Source organism: Oryzias latipes, chromosome 16, assembly GCF_002234675.1.
Source record: "Oryzias latipes chromosome 16, ASM223467v1".
NCBI classification, from domain to species: Eukaryota; Metazoa; Chordata; class Actinopteri; order Beloniformes; family Adrianichthyidae; genus Oryzias; species Oryzias latipes.
This window is the reverse complement of record NC_019874.2, coordinates 6,270,369-6,289,912: the sequence shown is the minus strand read 5'-3', so window position 1 is coordinate 6,289,912 and position 19,544 is coordinate 6,270,369. Positions and strand designations below refer to the sequence as shown.

Below are 19,544 nucleotides of genomic sequence, written 5' to 3'. Positions count from 1 at the left end.
TGTTGTTGAGGAAAAAAAGTTCTTTCATTAAAATACTTTGTTTTGCAAAAGAAAGATTGTGTTTCTCATTAGTGTTTTCTGTCATGAGCTTTAAACACAGACAATTCATAAAAGAAGCTGTGGTTGAGTTCAGTTAGTGAAAGATTTGACTGACTGCTCCATGTTGCTTTTAAACAGAAAACCCAATTTCTCTGAGGCAAGCAGCATGGGTTATAGTGTCAATCACTGTAATACTGTCTTTGTGAGTTATTTGATCTCATTGTGTGCTTGTTAGCACTGGCTTGATTGGTTCCATCTCAAATTTGAAGGATGTCCTGGTAAATTTAAGGTACTCCACTAATACAAGCTCGTATCCTTTTCTCAAATCAAAGAGAAAAATCAAATGTTAAATTGATTATTAGATTTATAAACCAAATATTAGAATATATTTTTTAAAGATTGTAAAATAACATTTGTACAGTTAAATGCATAATTAGAAGTAGGTAGTTATGATGCATTTTATGTCAAAACAAACCCCAGAGTGATCAGCATGTCTGTATGCCAGTTCTAGTTGCTTCAACTGTTAAAAAGTAAAAACTTTATTGGTTTAATATGTTTACTCAAGGGAAATATCTACTTAAAATTGTGTTTCTGGTGTTTTTAACCTGTTCTTGTGGCATTTTTCTTACGATGGAAAACATATTAGAAGAAAATAAAATTGAACACCAAGATTTCTGTGGTTGTTCTAAAGACCCACTAAATTCTGTTTTTTCTTAACATTTCCATGTGGTATTTTTCTCATGATGGAGGACATATAAAAAGAACATTAATCCTAAATTTATACTTCTGAGTATTTCTTTATTCAAATCGTTGTGAATCAGGAGTAGAGAAAAAAATTCAGTTTGAACAACATTTGTGATGTAGAAAATATGCTGGGCGACCCACAAGCTCCCTGCTCCGAGCTCTCAGCAACGGCGAGGGTACGGGGGCGTGGAGTTGCTCCACGCTAAAAGGCCCACCCACAACTCGGAGGCAAATTTCTAATAAACTACTGACGCTCCGGAGAAACTATGTCAAAGAAAAACAACACACCATTTTTTATTAAGCCTAAAAACGGCTTAATTATAATTAACACACCACTGGGAACACTTTAAAGATGGATCAGAACATGAGCAGAGAAGGTCTACAAGCAGAAAATGATGCCACAAGTTATTCTTATTTTTCAATTTTTTTTTTTGCAGTTATCAATTATCATTCCAAAGTAAACAGATTTCTTAGTTTAGTTACTTTTGATACTTGTAAGTAATGTTAAGTTCTGACAGTTTTGCCCGGAACAAAAAAGAATGTATCTTAAGGAATTGTACTTGTAGTAAATTGATTTACAACTATTTTGTTAAGTTTGAATAATTTTAAAGCCAAAGTACTGCAGCTTCCCCTCAGCTGACCTGATGAGGCTTTTCACCATGTTCTCATTTGTTATTTCCTCTTTGAACATTGTTAAGACCAGGATCGCTCGTGGAAAAAAGAAAACGAAACCTTCAGTATAAATGAACCACTCTGCAAACGTGAGAATTAGGGAAAAAGTTATGGGAGGAGTGGGCAGGAGAAGGAGTGTTAGATTGTTCCTGATTTAGATCTGAGAGGCAATGGTCCTTCAAATGTCTCCATCAGCTAACCACGAGTCAAGGCTGAGCATGTGAGGCATGTTGCTTATGCTGGCACTGTGATCCTCCTGTGCTAATAGCTGCAATGTGTAGGCAACAATTAAAAACCCCACAGTATTGACATGCAGGCGTGTCCTACGCTCTACAAAAGAAAAAATAAGTCTTTGTACACTTTAATAACTTCAAAAGATTTAATCAGCATTTGCTGAAAAACACACAATCAGATTATCAATCTTTGAATTAATTCTCTTTTAAAACAATGTCCTGAAAAAGTTTTGATATGTAAAAAGCTGATATTATATTATTATTCTATTATCACAATTTACAACTCAAATTTTTTATAACCAAACAAAATTGGTTTTAGAATGGGAAATTAGACAGAATGAAATCCATCCATCCCTCTTCAGAACCCACTGACTCTCTTTTGTGGTCATAGGCTGCCAACCTGGCTACTGTTGGGTGAAGGCGGGTTACATCCTGAACAGGTCAACAAAATAATATAATTAACTGTGTTCAAGCTTAATCCAAATTGTATAATTTGAGTTGAATGTGAATTGATTTAGAAATGTGGCACCGAGCACTAAATTTAACAGTTACATTTATTAGCCTAGAAGTTGTTTTAATTGAGCTTAATTTGGGTTGATTTTGTTTCCAAATACTTATCTCTCCTCCTACCTCCTTCCCTTTATACTTCTGTCTCTTTTTATCCATCTGTCGATCAATAAACTAACATTAATCCTCAGAAAATTACTTAATTAATACCACGACATGTGGTTTCAAACGCTTTTAATTTTTTTACAGTTGCAGATTTCATTAGGAGCCACAGTTTATGTATATTTGTATGTCCCAAGATGCCCATTTTTAAAGGTTAAAGTTCTTGATAGGGCTTCTACATTAGCTGTAATTTGTAAATGTTTAATAAGGTTCAGCATTATTTATTTAGCATTTATTTCTCTGGCAGTTAAAATGTAGAAACTGATGAAGAAAGCCTAAACTCCTTTCTTTTTTTTAGGTCTTTGTATCTGAGAACTCTCAAAAATTGTGACTTCCCTAAAGTGGAGCTTCTCCTGCTTTCCAATGACTTCCTGGCTGAGTTATGATAGTAATTTTAGTGTATACATCTTTCTGCATGTTGTTTAACCTTGGGGACTTGGATATTTAGTTTGTGCATTGCATTGACTGCACTTGGAAATTTTCCTTCCAGTTAAGGATTTGGTTTCTGAAAAAGAAGAGGAAGGTGAAAAGAAGCCACCACATTTTTGCAATAAGCTGTTTTCATTGAGACAATTACTCAGAATGTCACACAATGTTATTTTGCTCATGGCTGATTTCAGCCTATAATCCCTCCAGTCAGCCATGGATTCCAGCTGTTCCACAGTGATTTGTAGAGTATGGGTCTTTATATTTAGATGGCCTGTGAGAATGCAGATATGTCTTTTACAAGTATTTGCCTGTAGCAAACATCTTTGACAAAATGTGTAGGTGTCTGTTCAAAATCAACAAACCCAGCTGTAGTGTTGAAGTGTACTGTTTTTATTTTTCAAATGAAAGAAGAAAATAGAAAAGTCATTAGTGGACAGATATAAATGTCTTATTCCTGTCTGTTTTGGGTGTGAGGCAGAAGGTGAAGTATGATGCCACTTCGTGCCACCTGACCAGCGTTGTGTAGATACTTCTCTTTAAGAAACGTCTTCCAAGAACACACATACACACCCATCTTTGATCAAACACAAATAGCTTTCTGCATTTGTTTCGGTTTCATTAAAAAGCCATTAGCAGCTAATATTTTAGCTGAGCTGATGGATCTGTGTGAAGCCAAGAGCTTCGAGAGAAGGAGAACGTAATCTGACCCAACTTTGATGAGCTTTCTTTTTTTTTTTTTATTTCCAGCTAAAATTCCAGTGGGGTTGTCATCACTGGTTCAAGCAGCTTAAGTGCAAAACGATGGCTTAGTAATGCTTGACAGTGCTGGAGCTGTTCCAGGCTGAAAATATGTGTGAAATAGTGAGACACTTCGATGTGTCACTGTCTCCATCCATAAACCACTCAAGTCAGAAACACAATCATCAGTTCTGTAACAAATTGCTTACTGGTTTGTTATTGGCAAAATAAGAACTGTGGAACACATGTACCAATGAGAAAGAGGGCAAAACAGGACTTTTACTTGTCAGAGGGTACGTATCTCTGTCTCTCCTTCTGTTGTACTGGAGAGTAATTTTGAGGAGGGGGGGGTCTGTTTGAGATAAGGAGGTATTGGGTTTCTGTCATTTATTTTCTCACTCAGTAGGCGTTCGCTTTTGCCTGGCTGGCCTCAAATCTGCAGGCCTGCAGCTTTCATGTCAGCAGGAGTTTGCCAGCAACCTGCAGAAGAAAAAACAACAATAACAAAGGCGATGTTTATCCAGCAATGCTCTGCATGCTCCCATTAATCTGCTGAAACACTGACCAGTTTTAAAATGTTTGGATCTTAATGGCCTATTTCAGGCTTTTCTTAAGGCTTTCAGAGTAGACTATTTTCATATATACATTATGATAAAATATTATCTTTACACTAAAGAATGATAATTTTTTAAATGAAATAGTTTTTTTGGCAGTTCAAGTAAGACAGCTCCATCTTTGAGGCGCTGCCTTTCACTCCTTGTGGGTGTTGCCCATTTCATGACGTCATCCTAGAGTCGGCCTCGGCAGCGTATGGAGAGAAATTAGACTCAGTCGGATTTGTGCGTGCGTAATTCTTGATTTGTGCGTAAATAAGGATTTGTGTATGCTTATTCTTGCTTTGTGCGTTTGTAAATTAGGATTTGTGCATAAATTTGGATTTGTGCGTGATTTGTTACTCACATAATACGTTTTGTGTATAAGTTAAAAAAAATATAAAATGAAAAAAATACAAAATGCAATTTACGTATGCACAAATTAAGATTACGACAGTTTGAAACTACTTACACACACACACACATCTTTAAAAAACACGCACGAATCCCTTGTTACGCACACACGAAGCCATAGTTACGCACGGATCTACCGTGAGACTGTTTTCACGTCTCACAAATTCGTCCGTAAGTGCTGCGTTTAAATACCAGTGGAATGCTCGGTCATTAGAATTTTCCTATCAGCCTTCCCTTCTAAACGTATTTCCTTCAGTGGGTGTAGCAGGGCTTAAAAAAACTTTAAAGGAAAATAAAAATTATTATCTGAGAATATGACGTTCACTTTTAAACGCTAATATATATATTAAAAGTATATTATTCTCGGAGACACCGAATTGATATAAAATGCGTAACAGGAACGACCAGTAGGGGGCACTGTTTTTTTTTCTTCCGGGAAAATCAAAGGCAGTCAGACTGAGAGAGTCACGGGAAGAATGGCGGCCCATCTCGGTGGTCAGCGCCCCGAAGTAAGTAGCTTCTATGTACACTAACATCTACTGTCTTCATGTATTGATTAAGTCATTGTCTGGATACGTTTAGAAGGGAAGGCTGATAGGAAAATTCTAATGACCGAGCATTCCACTGGTATTTAAACGCAGCACTTACGGACGAATTTGTGAGACGTGAAATTAGTCTCACGGGAGATCCGTGCGTAACTTTGGCTTCGTGTGTGCGTAACAAGGGATTCGTGCGTGTTTTTTAAAGATGTGTGTGTGTGTAAGTAGTTTCAAACTGTTGTAATCTTAATTTGTGCATACGTAAATTGCATTTTGTATTTTTTTCATTTTATATTTTTCTAACTTATACACAAAACGTATTATGTGAGTAACAAATCACGCACAAATCCAAATTTATGCAGAAATCCTAATTTACAAATGCACAAAGCAAGAATATGCATACACAAATACTAATTTACGCACAAATCAAGAATTACGCACGCACAATGTTATATTAGATTTTCCTGTCAGTTAAAAGGATTTTAGGGGAGGAAAACCAGCTTTGAATAAAGGCAATAAGAGAATGTTGAACAAATGTCTTTTACTTGAAATGACATTCTTTTACCTTAACGTTCATCAAGAATCTCATCCAGGTGACATGAGCTTAAACATTTCTTAATTTATAATCAATAAATCACTTTATATGGCACTTTAACTTTACCGTAGTCAAACACGGCGCTTTACATTAAAACTCAAAACAGCAGTTAACCCTTTAACACCGGAGATGTCGCCAACAACACCTAAATAACACGCACTCTTTGACTCCTCGATCGATCACACAAACAAAGTGAATCAGCTGACTTTGATGTAGAGAAAAGCAGACTTGTATTACGGTTGTGCCGATGGACGATGCCATCGTTCATCGTGATGGGTGAGTGACATCCCGATGGAGAGATACCATCGTGATGCCACGCCCCCGCCACGCTGCGAGTCCACACCATAAGCCGCGGTTACATGTGAAAATATCTTGACCGGATCAATGGTCGGATTAGAATCCAACCGTGTACATGGTTCCAGAAAAATGTTTTCAGAATATAAAAAACATTCACATGGCTCACACTTTCGGTCGGAATAAATCATTCGCACATGCGCAGTAGGGTTTGAAAAACCGGAAGCGGATATCAGTTCCGCCGAGCGGCTATTTTTTTTCTCAAACTTTATTGAATGTAACAATTCAATACAAAACAATGTTGCCGAGCGGCTTTATACATTGATATGTCAGCTCGGTAATATACAAGACAATCTTCTAAACGTGCTTTTAATAATGTTACGATTATTATGAAACGCCTGTTCGCTCATCGTTTTATTTTTAATCCGTGTGGTCATTGCTTTTTCTGTTGAAAAGCGGAGCCGGAAAGAAGCCAGAATTAGCAGTATGCTAACACGGGCTAACAGCATTAGCTTGGGTGGTACTGCAATCTGCATCTTGGCTGCATGTAAACATGTGGGAATAAAATCAGCCTTTATTTAGTCGGGACACGACTCGAAACACAAATCCTAGTGATTGTTTGAACGATTTCTAAGGACTGAGCAGCCTTTCTGCTTTTGAAGCTTACACCGCCCCAAAGCGCTGTGTGTGTGCTCACGATCCTCTGCTCAGACACACACTTTTAGACCCGGTTCTGAGTTCGGTAGCCCGTTCCCCTTGAGCTGCGGAACGGATCGCAGTTTTAAATCTCCCACATACCGCTCATGTAACAAAGCACCCCCCCTCCACTCAAACACAAAGCTGTAAGTCCGCGCTCCGGCGGTCCACTTGACTAGTTAAGTGCGGGAGCGGACCACTTCTTTTCTATTTTGTTTGTTACTTTTTTTTTTAAAGTCACTTCCCTCAATTTATACTGGATAATCGCGGATGAGTCATTAGTTGGGAAATAAAATAAAGTAATAAAGTAAAATAACAATTAGCAATTATATAAGACCGAAATATTAAAAATAGCCCCCCCCCCACGACGATATCATCGTCCATCCCGATGGTTGACAGCAAACATCGTCAACGGCCAATTTAAGGGACATCGCCCAACCCTAACTTGTATGTCGGCTTTGCACCAATATCCAATGCACTGCTAACGTAAAGTGATGCCTAACGTTGCAAAGCCGCATTTCTGTGCTTCAGGATCTGCTGGAATTAAGTTAATAGCCTCAAACGGTGGAAGAGCTACAGTAGTCAAAACCCTGTAAACACAGCTAAAGCTCCGATGTAAAAGGGTTAAAATGATAATGTATTGAAAATTAAAATAATAAATAGTAAAATATAAATAGATATATAAAACATAGTTTTTGAGTTGGCGTCTGCGTTAGTCTTAAGCCAATGTGTTAAGAAGGTCAGCTAGCTTGACCTTTAGACAGTCTCAGCACTCTGTCTGTTGTTTCCTGAATGAATCAAATGTCTGTTAGTAGACAGAGGTCATGTGTGACCTTCACGTGTCAAACTACCCCAGCCACGGGTGCCCACTTACCTTCTGGGTTGGACGTCTATCCTGTCTGTCTGTCTCTCTCTCTCTCTCACAGTTCCTGCTTATAGTGTTTTGGTTTTTCCTAGGATTCCACTATGTGACTTCAGAAACCAATCCTCAGCGCTCACTTTTTGCTGAGGGCTTTATCAGTCCTGGATCTGAGGGGATGCTTTTTCATGTGGGCATTGTTTTGTGTCTCCTGTGGTCTTCTGGTCAGTGGTTATGTTGACATGCCAGCATGGTAAGGAGCACCACTTTTCCTGGTAGCTGTATACCTCCCTGTGTCTGTCTTTCCATGCCTTGTCCTCTGTTTTGTGGCCTGCTGTGGCATTGGAGGGATCAGTTTACCCTGCAGCAGCTGAAGCAGGCTTCATTCGTCTCAGGGCTTCCCTCTGTGAAGTAATTTGTCACCTCTGGAGAATTGCTCGCTGCCACAGTGACGTTGAACGCTTAATTGTGGCACTTCCAAATTTGGCAGTCTTGTTCTTTCATTGTGGTTCAGAGTTGAACTCGGTGTACTCTTGGCTTGTAAGGCTATACATTCCTTTAGGTATAGATATGAAACTTTACTGGGCAAGTAGAGCTGTTTCAGATTTTGTAGGGCCTAATCTGTGTTTGGTGATGCAAATTAAACACTGCAAAGCCTTTTAGTAAAATGGATTCTTTTGTTGTGATGTTAAATTTTACAGCTATAGCTTTTGCAGTTGTGATATGTTTAGAAATGAGATGTGAAGAAATAATTTCTGCCCTACAGAATATCAATGTCAGTTCTTAAGAACAGGGATTAAGAACTTCATGTGTAAATGAATTCTCATCACCTACTGATTAAAGAAGGGGTGCGTCTACGGTCACCCAGGTTTTCAGGTGGGGATTCATCAAAAACAGAGAAATTCTCCTCTCATTTGCATGCTATCCTTTATGCACTGTGCGATGCGTGCTGCCATTTACAAGCAGAGCACCATTTGTGTATGATATTTAATTAAAACATTTTATTTGTAGGATTAATTCCCCAAATGTAACTTCAGCGTTCATAACTGAGCGTTCATTCAGAAATTCGAAAATAAAGCCCTTTCCTCCTGTTTGAATAGGCATACATTTATCTGCAAGTCTTGAATAATTATGGAAATAAGTTAAAAAACTACAGTTGAAGCAGTAACTTAATATAATGCAACGTAAAGATTTAAGACGAAACAGATTTCACCTTGTGTATTAAGGTGAGTAGCCATGAAAGCTTGATTTCAGGAGCAGAGAAACATCTTTAAACCAGTCCTTCATGCGGCACTCGCTTCACCTCTTCACAAGATGGAATAGATGTGGAAAGAAAGGATAAAGATTTCCACATTGGTCCACTTCACACTTCACTGTGGAGCAAAATAGAATGAGTTGCAGAGACAAAACAAACAGGCTGTGTGAATGGGGCTTTTTTGGTAGTATATACACCTGTAGTTCCAGAGCACTCTCTGGCCTCAGGCACTCTTCCAGCTGAACTAATAAATACCCTTTCTTATCCAGAATCACTGAATCTTGGCTCACTTTGTTTATCTTTTACTTCATCTTTGTAAAGGATGTTCATTTCATCACCATTTTCACACACACACACTCACTCACTCACACACACACTGAGGTTTGGTATTTGCTGCCCTGAACTCAACACACCATTTCTGCCTTGAATGCAGACATCTGCTGCTGTGGAGGAGGGACCTTCAGTTCTGTCTTCTGAGCTCCAGAGTTTATTTGTAGAGGTCGTGAGGATAAATGGGGATTGGATGATGGTCAGTGGGAAGGTTTGGTGTGAGTCTCAGAAACAGTGACGGTAATCAGAGACTTTCTACATTGTGCATATTTTAAAATGACACATCCTCCTACAAATACATGGACTGCAGTTATAAAGTCAGAGGTAGTCTTACACGTTTAAAATAATTTAACCCTGATGAGATTAATGGGTTTATTCTCTTTATGAAAAGTGTAAAACTAGACTAAATGAACATCCATGTTGACATTTTTCAGAAATCAAATCCTCATCAGTCAAATGTTTTTTTTTCACACTTACAAGATGACTTTTGTCCTGTTTGTTCTGAATATCTCTGATTTTTTTGAGTCAGAAACTTTCAGTTTTCTTGATGTTTACTTGACTCTGGATCCTGTTTGCTTTGTTGTCAGGATGACCATGACAGCACCTCGAGTTCGACCAGCCGCAGCGCCTCTGATAGCTCCAAGGCTGTGGCCAAGCCTCGCCGCCTTCAGCAGGTAGCCCCCAGTGACCCGGACCTGCCCCCAGGTGATTAATAGCCCTTTTTTTCCTGAGAGGCCATTGGACAGCTTTGCTGAAAGAATAACTTTCAGGAAAATGTGGTGAAAAAGTCGGCCAAAAAAAAGTTATACTTTTGATTACTAGAAAAATTCTGAACTTTTTGAAAAAGTCGTTTGCCAATGTTTAACATTTTTTAATATGAATATTTATTATTTTATTTCTTTACATCTTTTTACTCTGAGATTTAATTTTCAAATGCTTTTTTAGTTTTTAAACATTCACTGAGACCAGTAGTTACATATTTCTATAAGGACCATGAACAGCTTTTTAAAACTGAAGCTCTTTTGTTTTGTCCTGTATTGAACCAGAAAACATACTTTGGCTTTAAATACTAAAGATAAACGTTGAATGTAAAGCCAGTGCCATGGAGACTGTGCATCACTGCAGCTCTCCACATATCCTCAGGCTGAAAAAAAAATAATCAAAGCTGTCATTTTGATCTGTCAATTAAATCTTTATCACCTCTAAAAGTGCAGTTTTAGGTTTTGCTTGGCATTTTTCAGAGACGATCAAAAGACCAGAGTGTCGATTTATGTGTGATTTGATTTTGTTTTCATAAAGAGATTCACACAACAAATTGATATAATTATTATTATGTAGTCACTTGCATTCATAGCACGTCTGTCCACCTGATTGTAGGTTCAAATGTATTATTTGAAATGTCTTTAAAAAACATTTCTTCAGTTTATGAATATGTTTTAAAGGTCTTACCTGGTGTTTGTGAATTCTTGGGCTTCAAAACAGACTTTTTTGCATAAAAAAGAAACATAAAAAAACAAGTTAGTTTTGCTGTACAGAAACAGAAAAAGAATTCTAGGGACAATAATATATTTCAGAAAAGTTGCTGTTTGGTTTTCAGTAGGGACATCCCGATCCGATCATGTGTTCTGAAATCAGGCTCGATCAGAATCGGATATGATATCATTATCATGGTTTCAGCATTAATTTAATATCCATTATTGTGATCAGTGCTAGAGATTTTACGATTTTTAGCACTCTAATAGAAGTCTGTGTATCATGAATGGATCACAACATTGTATTACAATAAAACAGAGCAGAATATGGCAGAATATATAGTTTGAGCAGGAGACACACAAAAACAGTGTGGTAAACTTAACAAGATATTCACAGATTCAGACTTCTTCATAAAAAGAAACCAAAACAAGTTTTGGTTTCTTTTTATGAGAATTGTTCTCTCCGTGTTGCCGTCAGAGAGATGGCAGTGAGACGGCTGGAAAGGGACCGTCTACAAATTGCAAACTACGAGAAAAAGTAATCCAAAAGGAAAAAATCCATAACCTTTCTAAACAGCCCAAACAAATAAATGGTAATGTTGGTATGAGCTAGTCACAAACACTTGTCATCATGTTAATGCTACAACAATGATTTGGGAAGAAAATCGTCATTCATTTTAAAGAATTCTTTTGGAGAAATAAATTACATATGATCAAAAATGTTCAATAGTTCTCTAGATTCTTAAGCTTTACTCACCAAACCTTCTCATGTGACTAATTTTCTTTTTCACCAGTTACAGGTAAACAATCTTTTCTAGTTTATTGTTGCACTACTTTCCTTTATTGCTCAGAAGTGCACTAAGTGTTAAATGATAGAATAGGGTAATAAAATGAAAATAGGGGGAAATATGCATCTGTCAATTTTGCATTTGTTAATTTTTTTCTATGTTTTAAAAAAGTATCAGTTTGGAACTCTGTATTGACAAATGCTCAAAATCAAATCGGATCGGGGCCAAGCAAACGTGATCGGGACGTCCCTAGTTTTCAGTAATAGAAATCCGAGTAAGCATGAGGGTCGGACACATAATAAACCACATTGGAAAATCTCTTATCTCCATGGATGTGAGTGCAGACCTACAGTCATCCATGTCCTTCCAGTGTTAAACGTGCTTCATAGAGATCAGCATGTCCACTTGGTTTTGAAAACCAAAATGCTCTTTAGAAACAATTTCGCAAACCTCTTATTAGCCATTGGACTAATAACACACTATTTTAACAGGCAGTCGGTTTGTTAGTTAACTCAATTAGAAGGGTTACCTCTGGATTATTGTTGGGAAGCAGCACAAAATGGGGTCAGAAACACAGGATAGTTTATTTCCCTTAGCTGTTAGAGAAGTTGGACAGGAAAGAGCTAGTTTATAATAGTATGGTGACTATCAGTAGAAATAAAGCAACTAAAAAACCCTGAGCTGCAGAGGTGAGGTCAGTGTGGCATCCTCCCTGAGCCCGAGTGTGTTTAAACGTATGAACTTAGATTTCTGGCTGCCTGTATCTGGGGAGGATCCATTTCCCAGCCTGATGTTTTGAGATGATATCTCTTCCCAGCTGTTAAAGCAGGGTGCCCCACACCCCAGCATTTTTCATTGGGCCTGCTTCAATCAGAGCTCCCTGGTGTGTGTGTGGGTGTCTACATGAGTGAATATGTGCCTTTGTTTAACTTTTTCAGTTTTTGTGTATCTGTGTTCATTTAATTTCTGTTCACAATCAACTTTTCTACCACGTGTCCTCATTTCAACCCATTACAGCCTTCAGAGACTACTTGGGGGTCAGAGGTTGGAGCAGTTCAATAATAACAAGGAAGTAGATAAATACTGTAATCCCAGCCTGTCTAATTAGAAAGGTAGAGGTTAAAAGGTAGATGAGGGAAAACTAACCTGCTCTGACTCAGACTGATATTTGCCTTAGAATAGGATATAAACCAAACATTTCACAAGTGTCTTAATGAACTTAAAGGATGTTTTTTAAAAGTGAAGACATAGCATATTAGCACACAGGATTTTTATTTAGGATTTTTTTATTAACATGTTATCGTCTCAGATTTCCTCCACAGATTAGTCACACTTTTCTCAAACTTTTAGTGCCAATATTTGGGCACACCAGGTTTTTCCTGTTGTACAATTAGCATATTATTAATGTGCTTTCAGTGTGTTGTCCCTCTGGCTTTTTCAGAGCCATATTATGTATAGATGTTGGAGCGTATTTATGTGCATACATTTACATCTCATTTCCTTCTGGCATTGTCTTACAGTTTGCTCACAAACATGGTCTCTTGTTTTTGAACATTTGTTTTTCATTTCTGTTGATGTTCTGCTGTTTTAAGGCGTTTTTCCTCGGAGCTTTTCAGGCTTCATGTCTTCTGGTTTCTGTTTTAAGGTTTCTGTGGGACTTTTGCTGAGATTTGCTTTAGAATGGAAGAGTCATTCTACAGTTTGTCCTGTGCTAAAAGTTTTTTTGTGACAGAAATTTGATTTAGTAGTATAAATAATAGAAATGAAGTCAAATGCAGAATGTTTAGGTGTTTATGAATATCATTTAACACCATTGTGCATGAGATGTGTGTGTTCACCTTTAGAAATAAAGCTGCAGAATAAACATGCCTTCATAAGATCCGTCGGACTTTGTAGCGGGCTGGATGTTGGCAAACTATTTTGTTTCATCTTCTGTATTTGGCACAATAGAGCAGCCGCTCACAATTATTCAATGATTTGGCCTTGAAAAGGAACATATTCAATTCATTTCTCCTTCGTGTTCACTTTGCGGTGTAAAATGGTAACATTCATTTATATGCCATGTAGCCGCACAGAGACTAAAGACCAAGTGCTTCCACCTTGGGCATGTCTGTGAGTGATTATGTTTACTGCTGCTTGTGGCAAACCATCGGCCACTGTTTGTGAGAGCCGCATTTTGCTTTTCAAGGGAATTCTTGCTATGGGCTTACAGATTGTTGAAATGTGTTTTATTTTCTGTGACTCTGAGGAGAATTTTTTGTGGCAGCTTTTTCTTAAGTCAGTTGCCGCATGGTACCTGTTAATGTAGTTGGATGGAACCAAAGATACACTCCAGATGTGAAGTTTGTAAGCTGTAATCTTCTCCTAAACTAAGTGTTTGTGCCTAAAATAAAACCATTTAGTGTAAACTGATTCTACAATAATGAAAATTAGAAAAAAAATTTCATAAAAGAGAGCGAAAACCTTCCCTGACAAGTTCATTTTTAATTGTTGCTTAACTGGTTAATTTTACTTGATTAAGACATATTGGAGAATGTTTACACATAAGACATTTTCACATTCATGACTAATAATTCTGCCTACTGCACAATGAGACATTTTTCAAATGGAAACGGGAAAGCTTGATGTGAGGCACATGTACATCCACTCCTCTTTACATCCTGTAATCCCAACAAATCTTAAAAGTTAAGAGAATTACAGGGTCAGTCATGTCTTCTCTTCAATGAAAAAACCTTTTTGTATCTGAGAATAATTTTCATTATTTGATCACACTGTTCCAAATGACGTTAAAATGATTTATAAAAGATTTATCATAGATTTAATAAATGTGAAAATAAAAACATAGTCTTTTAACTTTGGATATTTTGGTTGAACTAAACTTGCTTCTTGGTCTCATTAAATACCTTCTGCATTCGATTTGCACTATTGAGAAGCTTTTTCTCAGAACAGTCACAACTGTCTAATTGTTCATGGGAGGACTTTTTGACATAAAAACAACCATCAAATGTTAGTGTTAGTGTTTAATCCAATAAAAAGATTTGGTCTTCGTCTAATACGTGTGAGAAAAAAAAGGGATGTTACAGGTCAAATGCTGGAACAAAGCTCCACAGGCAGAAAGGTGAAAGCTAATTAAAGACCCTTTCCAATTAAAACTGTTTTTAATTTGTGTTTAAAATTGTCTTGAGTCCTTTTTGATGATGTAGGACATACATAAAGAAAATTAAGTTCAAAACTGCATTTCTGAGTATTTCTATATTCAAATAGCTGTGAATCAGGAGCAGACAAAAAAAGTTGGAAAAAGAGCCTACCGGTATTTATGATGTAAAAGAAAAAGCTTCCTGCTCCGAGCTCTCAGCAATGGTGAGGGGAAGGGGGCGGAGTTACTGTGCATCAACTCAGAAGCGGATTTATAATGAACTACTAGCGTTCTGCAGAAATTATGGCTTATGTTTTTTTTTGTGGCTAAAAACAGCATAATCCTAATTAAAACACCACATGGAGTCAGCCTTTAACAATTAGAAAACAGAAAATTCAGAAATTACGAAAATTGTAGTATATTGAACACCAGTTGTTCTATATACTACAATTATGTTTCACACAATGAATAATTGCACATAAATGTAACCTGACTGCAGATAAATATCTTTTACTTGTAGTAAAAAGTGAGCATTACTTGCATATTTTTTTGATCCCTTTGATTCCCCCCTCCCCGTCCTCATATGCCCAGACAGTTTAAAGTGAACTTCTTTAAACTGAGCCACGGCACAGATGTTGCTTGTGACAGTTGTTTACAGAAGTTTTTAGCGTGCCGAAAATGTAACTGGGGCCTGCTGCATGGTGTGAAGCAGACTGAGGCATGAGACGTGAAAGAGTGCAGGGCAAATGGAGGGGAAGACATCCTGGCTTGAGAAAATTAGATCCAGAGGCAATTACTGGGGGGTAAAGTGCTTGTTTTACAGCCCCGTTTGCAGGTGCAACCGTCTGACTGATCCTGGAACCACAAGCACACACCCCCCCCCCCCCCCCCCACACACACACACACACAGACACACACACACACACATTCTTTAATCCATGAATGTGCCATCATTAGACACACTCCGACATTCGTAATTATCGTAAATTACAAAGTATTTAATATTTTTGCTCAAAAGGAGCCCTTTACTAACGGCTTCTTTTTATGCCTCCTAATTGTTGATTCTGTTATCCCTTTAGTGAGGCATGTCGCTACAGGAAGATAAACATTTAGCTTGGAAACGGGGCAAAAGTACTCCAACTTTATATGTTTTAGCTTGTAATGGCTGAGTTACACATTATATGGGAGGAATGAATAATGCTATTGGCTCTGTGGTTGATGGGATTTATTGCTGTGTATTTTTGTATTTTATAGTTCTAACTCCCAGCAGTGCAATTCTTCAAGTCTTTCCTAGCTTTGTGGAGTAAAGACCTCGCTATGTGTGCTTCTTCTTGTGAAACTTCTGTTTCTGGGTGTCACTGTGGCCTTTGTGTCATATTCACTACATTCAAGAATTGCTACCACACCTTTTTTTTTTGGAAAACATTTGTCAGTTGGCCCATTCTTTCCAATTATTATAGCAATGACCATTTGATCAAAATATCTGCTCCTCCAGGTCTTTGTTTCTTGCTTTTCTTTAAGGAGTTTTTTTTCTGGCCCAAGCTTTGAATCACCACTACATGAAAGCCCTTTTGATTTTCCTGAGGCCATCCAGTGTCAATAAGTTTGACTTCCATCAGTTCCATAAGATTCAAAACTTTTCCAATTGTTTGTTTGGACTTTTTTTAGTGTTACCAATTTCTACTAATTCTGATATTTTACTTGTGAAAGTTTTACTTTAGGCTGAATATTAAAAAAAATGTATCTGTGGCATAACAATGATCACTAAAATGTTTCTAATGTATATAAATGCATAAAATACTGGCTGCAGACTAGCAACAAAACAGAGAAAGCTTTTACTTCATTGTTTAAGCCTGATATTGTTCTACACAGGCCTGTATCCAAGTCACCTGGTGCATTTTATGTTTTTGGTCCAGTCAAAATAAAAGCCTAATAACCTAGAAAATGTAAAAGATATATACTCTTTCAATTTTAGAGTAAAATTGAATTAAAGAATTTCAGTTGTAGAAATAAGAACTGGCAGGGAAATTCTTCAGAATGAAAATCAGAATTATGAATTATGGAAACATATTCCATTAAGCACATTACAGGACAATCTACCTCTGTGCTGTACAAATATGTGACAGAAACTTGTGTTTTTTGCTACATTTGAAATTTGAAGTGGTCAAACTATGTAGATTATATGTTTATAAATAAAAAACAAAATATGATAAAAAAATAGTCTCTTCATGCCCATGAAAATGTATAGCTTTGATAATCCAAATTGTATATCTACCTATAATTTCCAGGTGGTTAATAGTGTTAATAATGTTCAAAGTTTTAGCTGTTAAAACGTTGTGACTCATATCTGCCCACAGTTACTGCAGGGTACATGATCACCCCCACAGTTTTTGGTCATTGTTCTATTGAACAGGTTCTATGACTTTGTGTACACTGACTTTAGCAACTAAACAACAGCATTTTTTAATGTTAAAATATTCATCTATAATCGTTTTAGGTCATTTTTATTTTTGTTTTTTTAATGTCTCTATAGAAATAAATTGTGCTTGATTGTGTTTTCAGGTTATGTTCAGAGTCTGATTAGACGGGTGGTGAACAACGTAAACATTGTTGTAAACAATCTGATCCTGAAGTATGTGGAGGATGACATTGTTCTCTCAGTCAACATTACCTCAGCCGAGTGCTACACAGTGGACGACATATGGGAGAGAGCCTTCATGGACATCACCAGTAAGATGTTTTCGGTTCTTGGTGCTTTTTCCATTCTTGATAAACCCAGAATAAAAGGATTTTGTCACATCACATAGCAGAAAAAGTCATGTTTACCAAAAACCACTCACAACTGTGTCTATTTCTCTGTCGTTGCAGCTCCAGACCTGGTTCTCAGAAAAGTCATAAACTTTACAGACTGTACAGTGTGCCTGGACAAGCGGAATGCAAGTGGCAAGATTGAGTTTTATCAGGATCCACTGCTTTACAAGTGCTCCTTCAGAACGCGCCTTCATTGTACCTATGACAACATTAACTCAAAGATTCCGTCGGCTGTTAAAGTGAGCAGCAAAGAAAGTTGGCTATACCCCTTGATTGTTTTACACCAGAAAGATGCTCCTGTTCTAATGAATATTTACACTTTTAAAATGAAAAAGAAACTTTTTTTTCCTGAAAAACAGTAATTGTAGTTTAGAGCCAAAGTTTGTCAAACTATTTCATTCAACAAACTGAAATACTATTTTATGGTAGAAAAGGTTTTAAAATGTCTGTATTTATTTAATAAGTTGTAAAATTTTTTCCTTTTTTTTAAAATGATGGCGTTCACATTTTGTGGGAACGCAGCGTAAGTTTCTGGTTGTTGACAACTATAAGTAACATTGCCCAACATCACCCAACTATTGCATTTCCTGCATTTTTTCAGATCCATACCATGTTGGAGAGTCTGAAATTGTCGATTACAGACCAGCAGCTACCCATGTTTATCCGAATCTTGGAGCTGATCATTGCCCTCTACTACGGGGAAATAGGACAGAAAGAGGCTGAAGGAGAGGAGGGCCTCGGTCATGGTGGGGAGAGCGGAGCAAGCTCGCCTGGTGAGTCAGTTGTATTGTAAGAATTGGTAACACTTCATAAAAATACTTCTTTATATTCTACTTATAAGACATTAACAATCATTAGTAATACCTTTATAAGCCTTTACAGGACATTTATAAGACATTCATTAGCATTTGTAGATGTTCTACTAATGCCTTCTCAGTGCTGATATGTTGCTTATACAAACATTAGCAGCTGTAAAGCCTTAACGAGGCGGCAGCCATGGTGCAGTTAGAGCGGTCAACCTCTGATGGGAAGATTGCAGGTTTGGTTCCCGTCCTGCACCCTCATGTGCCGAAATGTTCTTGGGCAAGACACTGAACCCCACATTGCTCCTGCTGGTTATAGATTGGGGCCAGTGTTTGACAGTGGAGCTGCCATCAGTGTGTGAATGTGTGTGTGAATGGGACTGTAACTGTAACGTGCTATATCATTTAAGTATATACCATTTACCATTTAGAAGACATTTATTAGAACATCTTACACATGCCTTACAGGTGTTAATAAGATGCTTATAAAGACATTTATTAGCATTTATATATGTCTTACAAATGCCACATGTAAATAAATTGCTTTTAAGTGATTAATTATTGCAATGACTATGTCTTTCCTTAAAGTTTATTGATTGTTTTTCAACGCCTCAAGCAAAAGCGTGACCAATATGTTCATTTTCGCAAGGCGTATTTATAAATTGTAAGCGAATGATAAAGATATTAACTGTGTCTTTATTGATGGTTTATTGATTGTTTTGCAGCCTTCTAATCTGAAATATGGGTTATTTCTTACCACAAAGGATGACAACATATGAAAAATAACAGTACAACATTATGTCAAGCCGCTCACCTGTATTATTTTATTATTGTTACTAGACATTTTTCTGACTGCAGTTACTGTCTAAGAAAAGGTGTAACTGATTCAATGTTTTGTTGCTTTGACTTGTAAAAAAGCTTTTCTGGTATTATAAAAGAATGGTAAGTCTAAAGTCAAAAGGTTGTTGGTGACATTTTAACAAAAAACAGTTTTTCTTCATTATTTTTAAGATCAAAGAGTTTCAGTTGAACTAACTGGATCTGTCTTGAACAAGAAGCAAGCTTTGGTGCAGAAATTCAGATACACTCAGCTCCTTCTTACTTGCCCAGTGTTTTTTGGACTGAAAATTTGAGTGGAAGCTGGCACAGTTTTAAGTTTGGTGTCCAATGCCAGATGTAGGAGTCTTTGTAATGCAATTGCCATGCAGAACCTCTGAGAATGAATTAGTATCCCATCACAAAAATACACAAGGGGAGCTAGCTCTGGGAACCCGAGCACCCCCAAATTTTATGCTGGAAGTAATTGACTGAGTGAAGAGGAGGTGGGGAGTGTTTGCATTGTGGTAGGCAGTTGTGTTTTATTAGATGTCTTGCAGAGTCATTTGTTTTACTTGATGTGTTTTAGGTTCCAGAAATAAAACCAAATATTTCTAAA

General features: G+C 37.2%; 1 protein-coding gene across 3 annotated transcripts in view; it reads left to right on the top strand.

Annotated features, from left to right (window-relative positions):
* vps13b (vacuolar protein sorting 13 homolog B) overlaps window positions 1-19,544 on the top strand; it is a 318,686-nt gene that overhangs the window by 12,340 nt on the left and 286,802 nt on the right. For all 3 annotated transcript variants that reach the window (XR_002874967.1, XM_023964361.1, XM_023964362.1), the window contains exons 4-7: window positions 9,687-9,804; window positions 17,058-17,225; window positions 17,364-17,545; window positions 17,908-18,079. Coding sequence is in view for 2 of the 3 variants with exons in the window: in XM_023964361.1 (XP_023820129.1) it covers window positions 9,687-9,804; window positions 17,058-17,225; window positions 17,364-17,545; window positions 17,908-18,079 (640 nt within the window). In the remaining variant the exon portion in view is untranslated. The remainder of the gene's footprint in view (window positions 1-9,686; window positions 9,805-17,057; window positions 17,226-17,363; window positions 17,546-17,907; window positions 18,080-19,544) is intronic.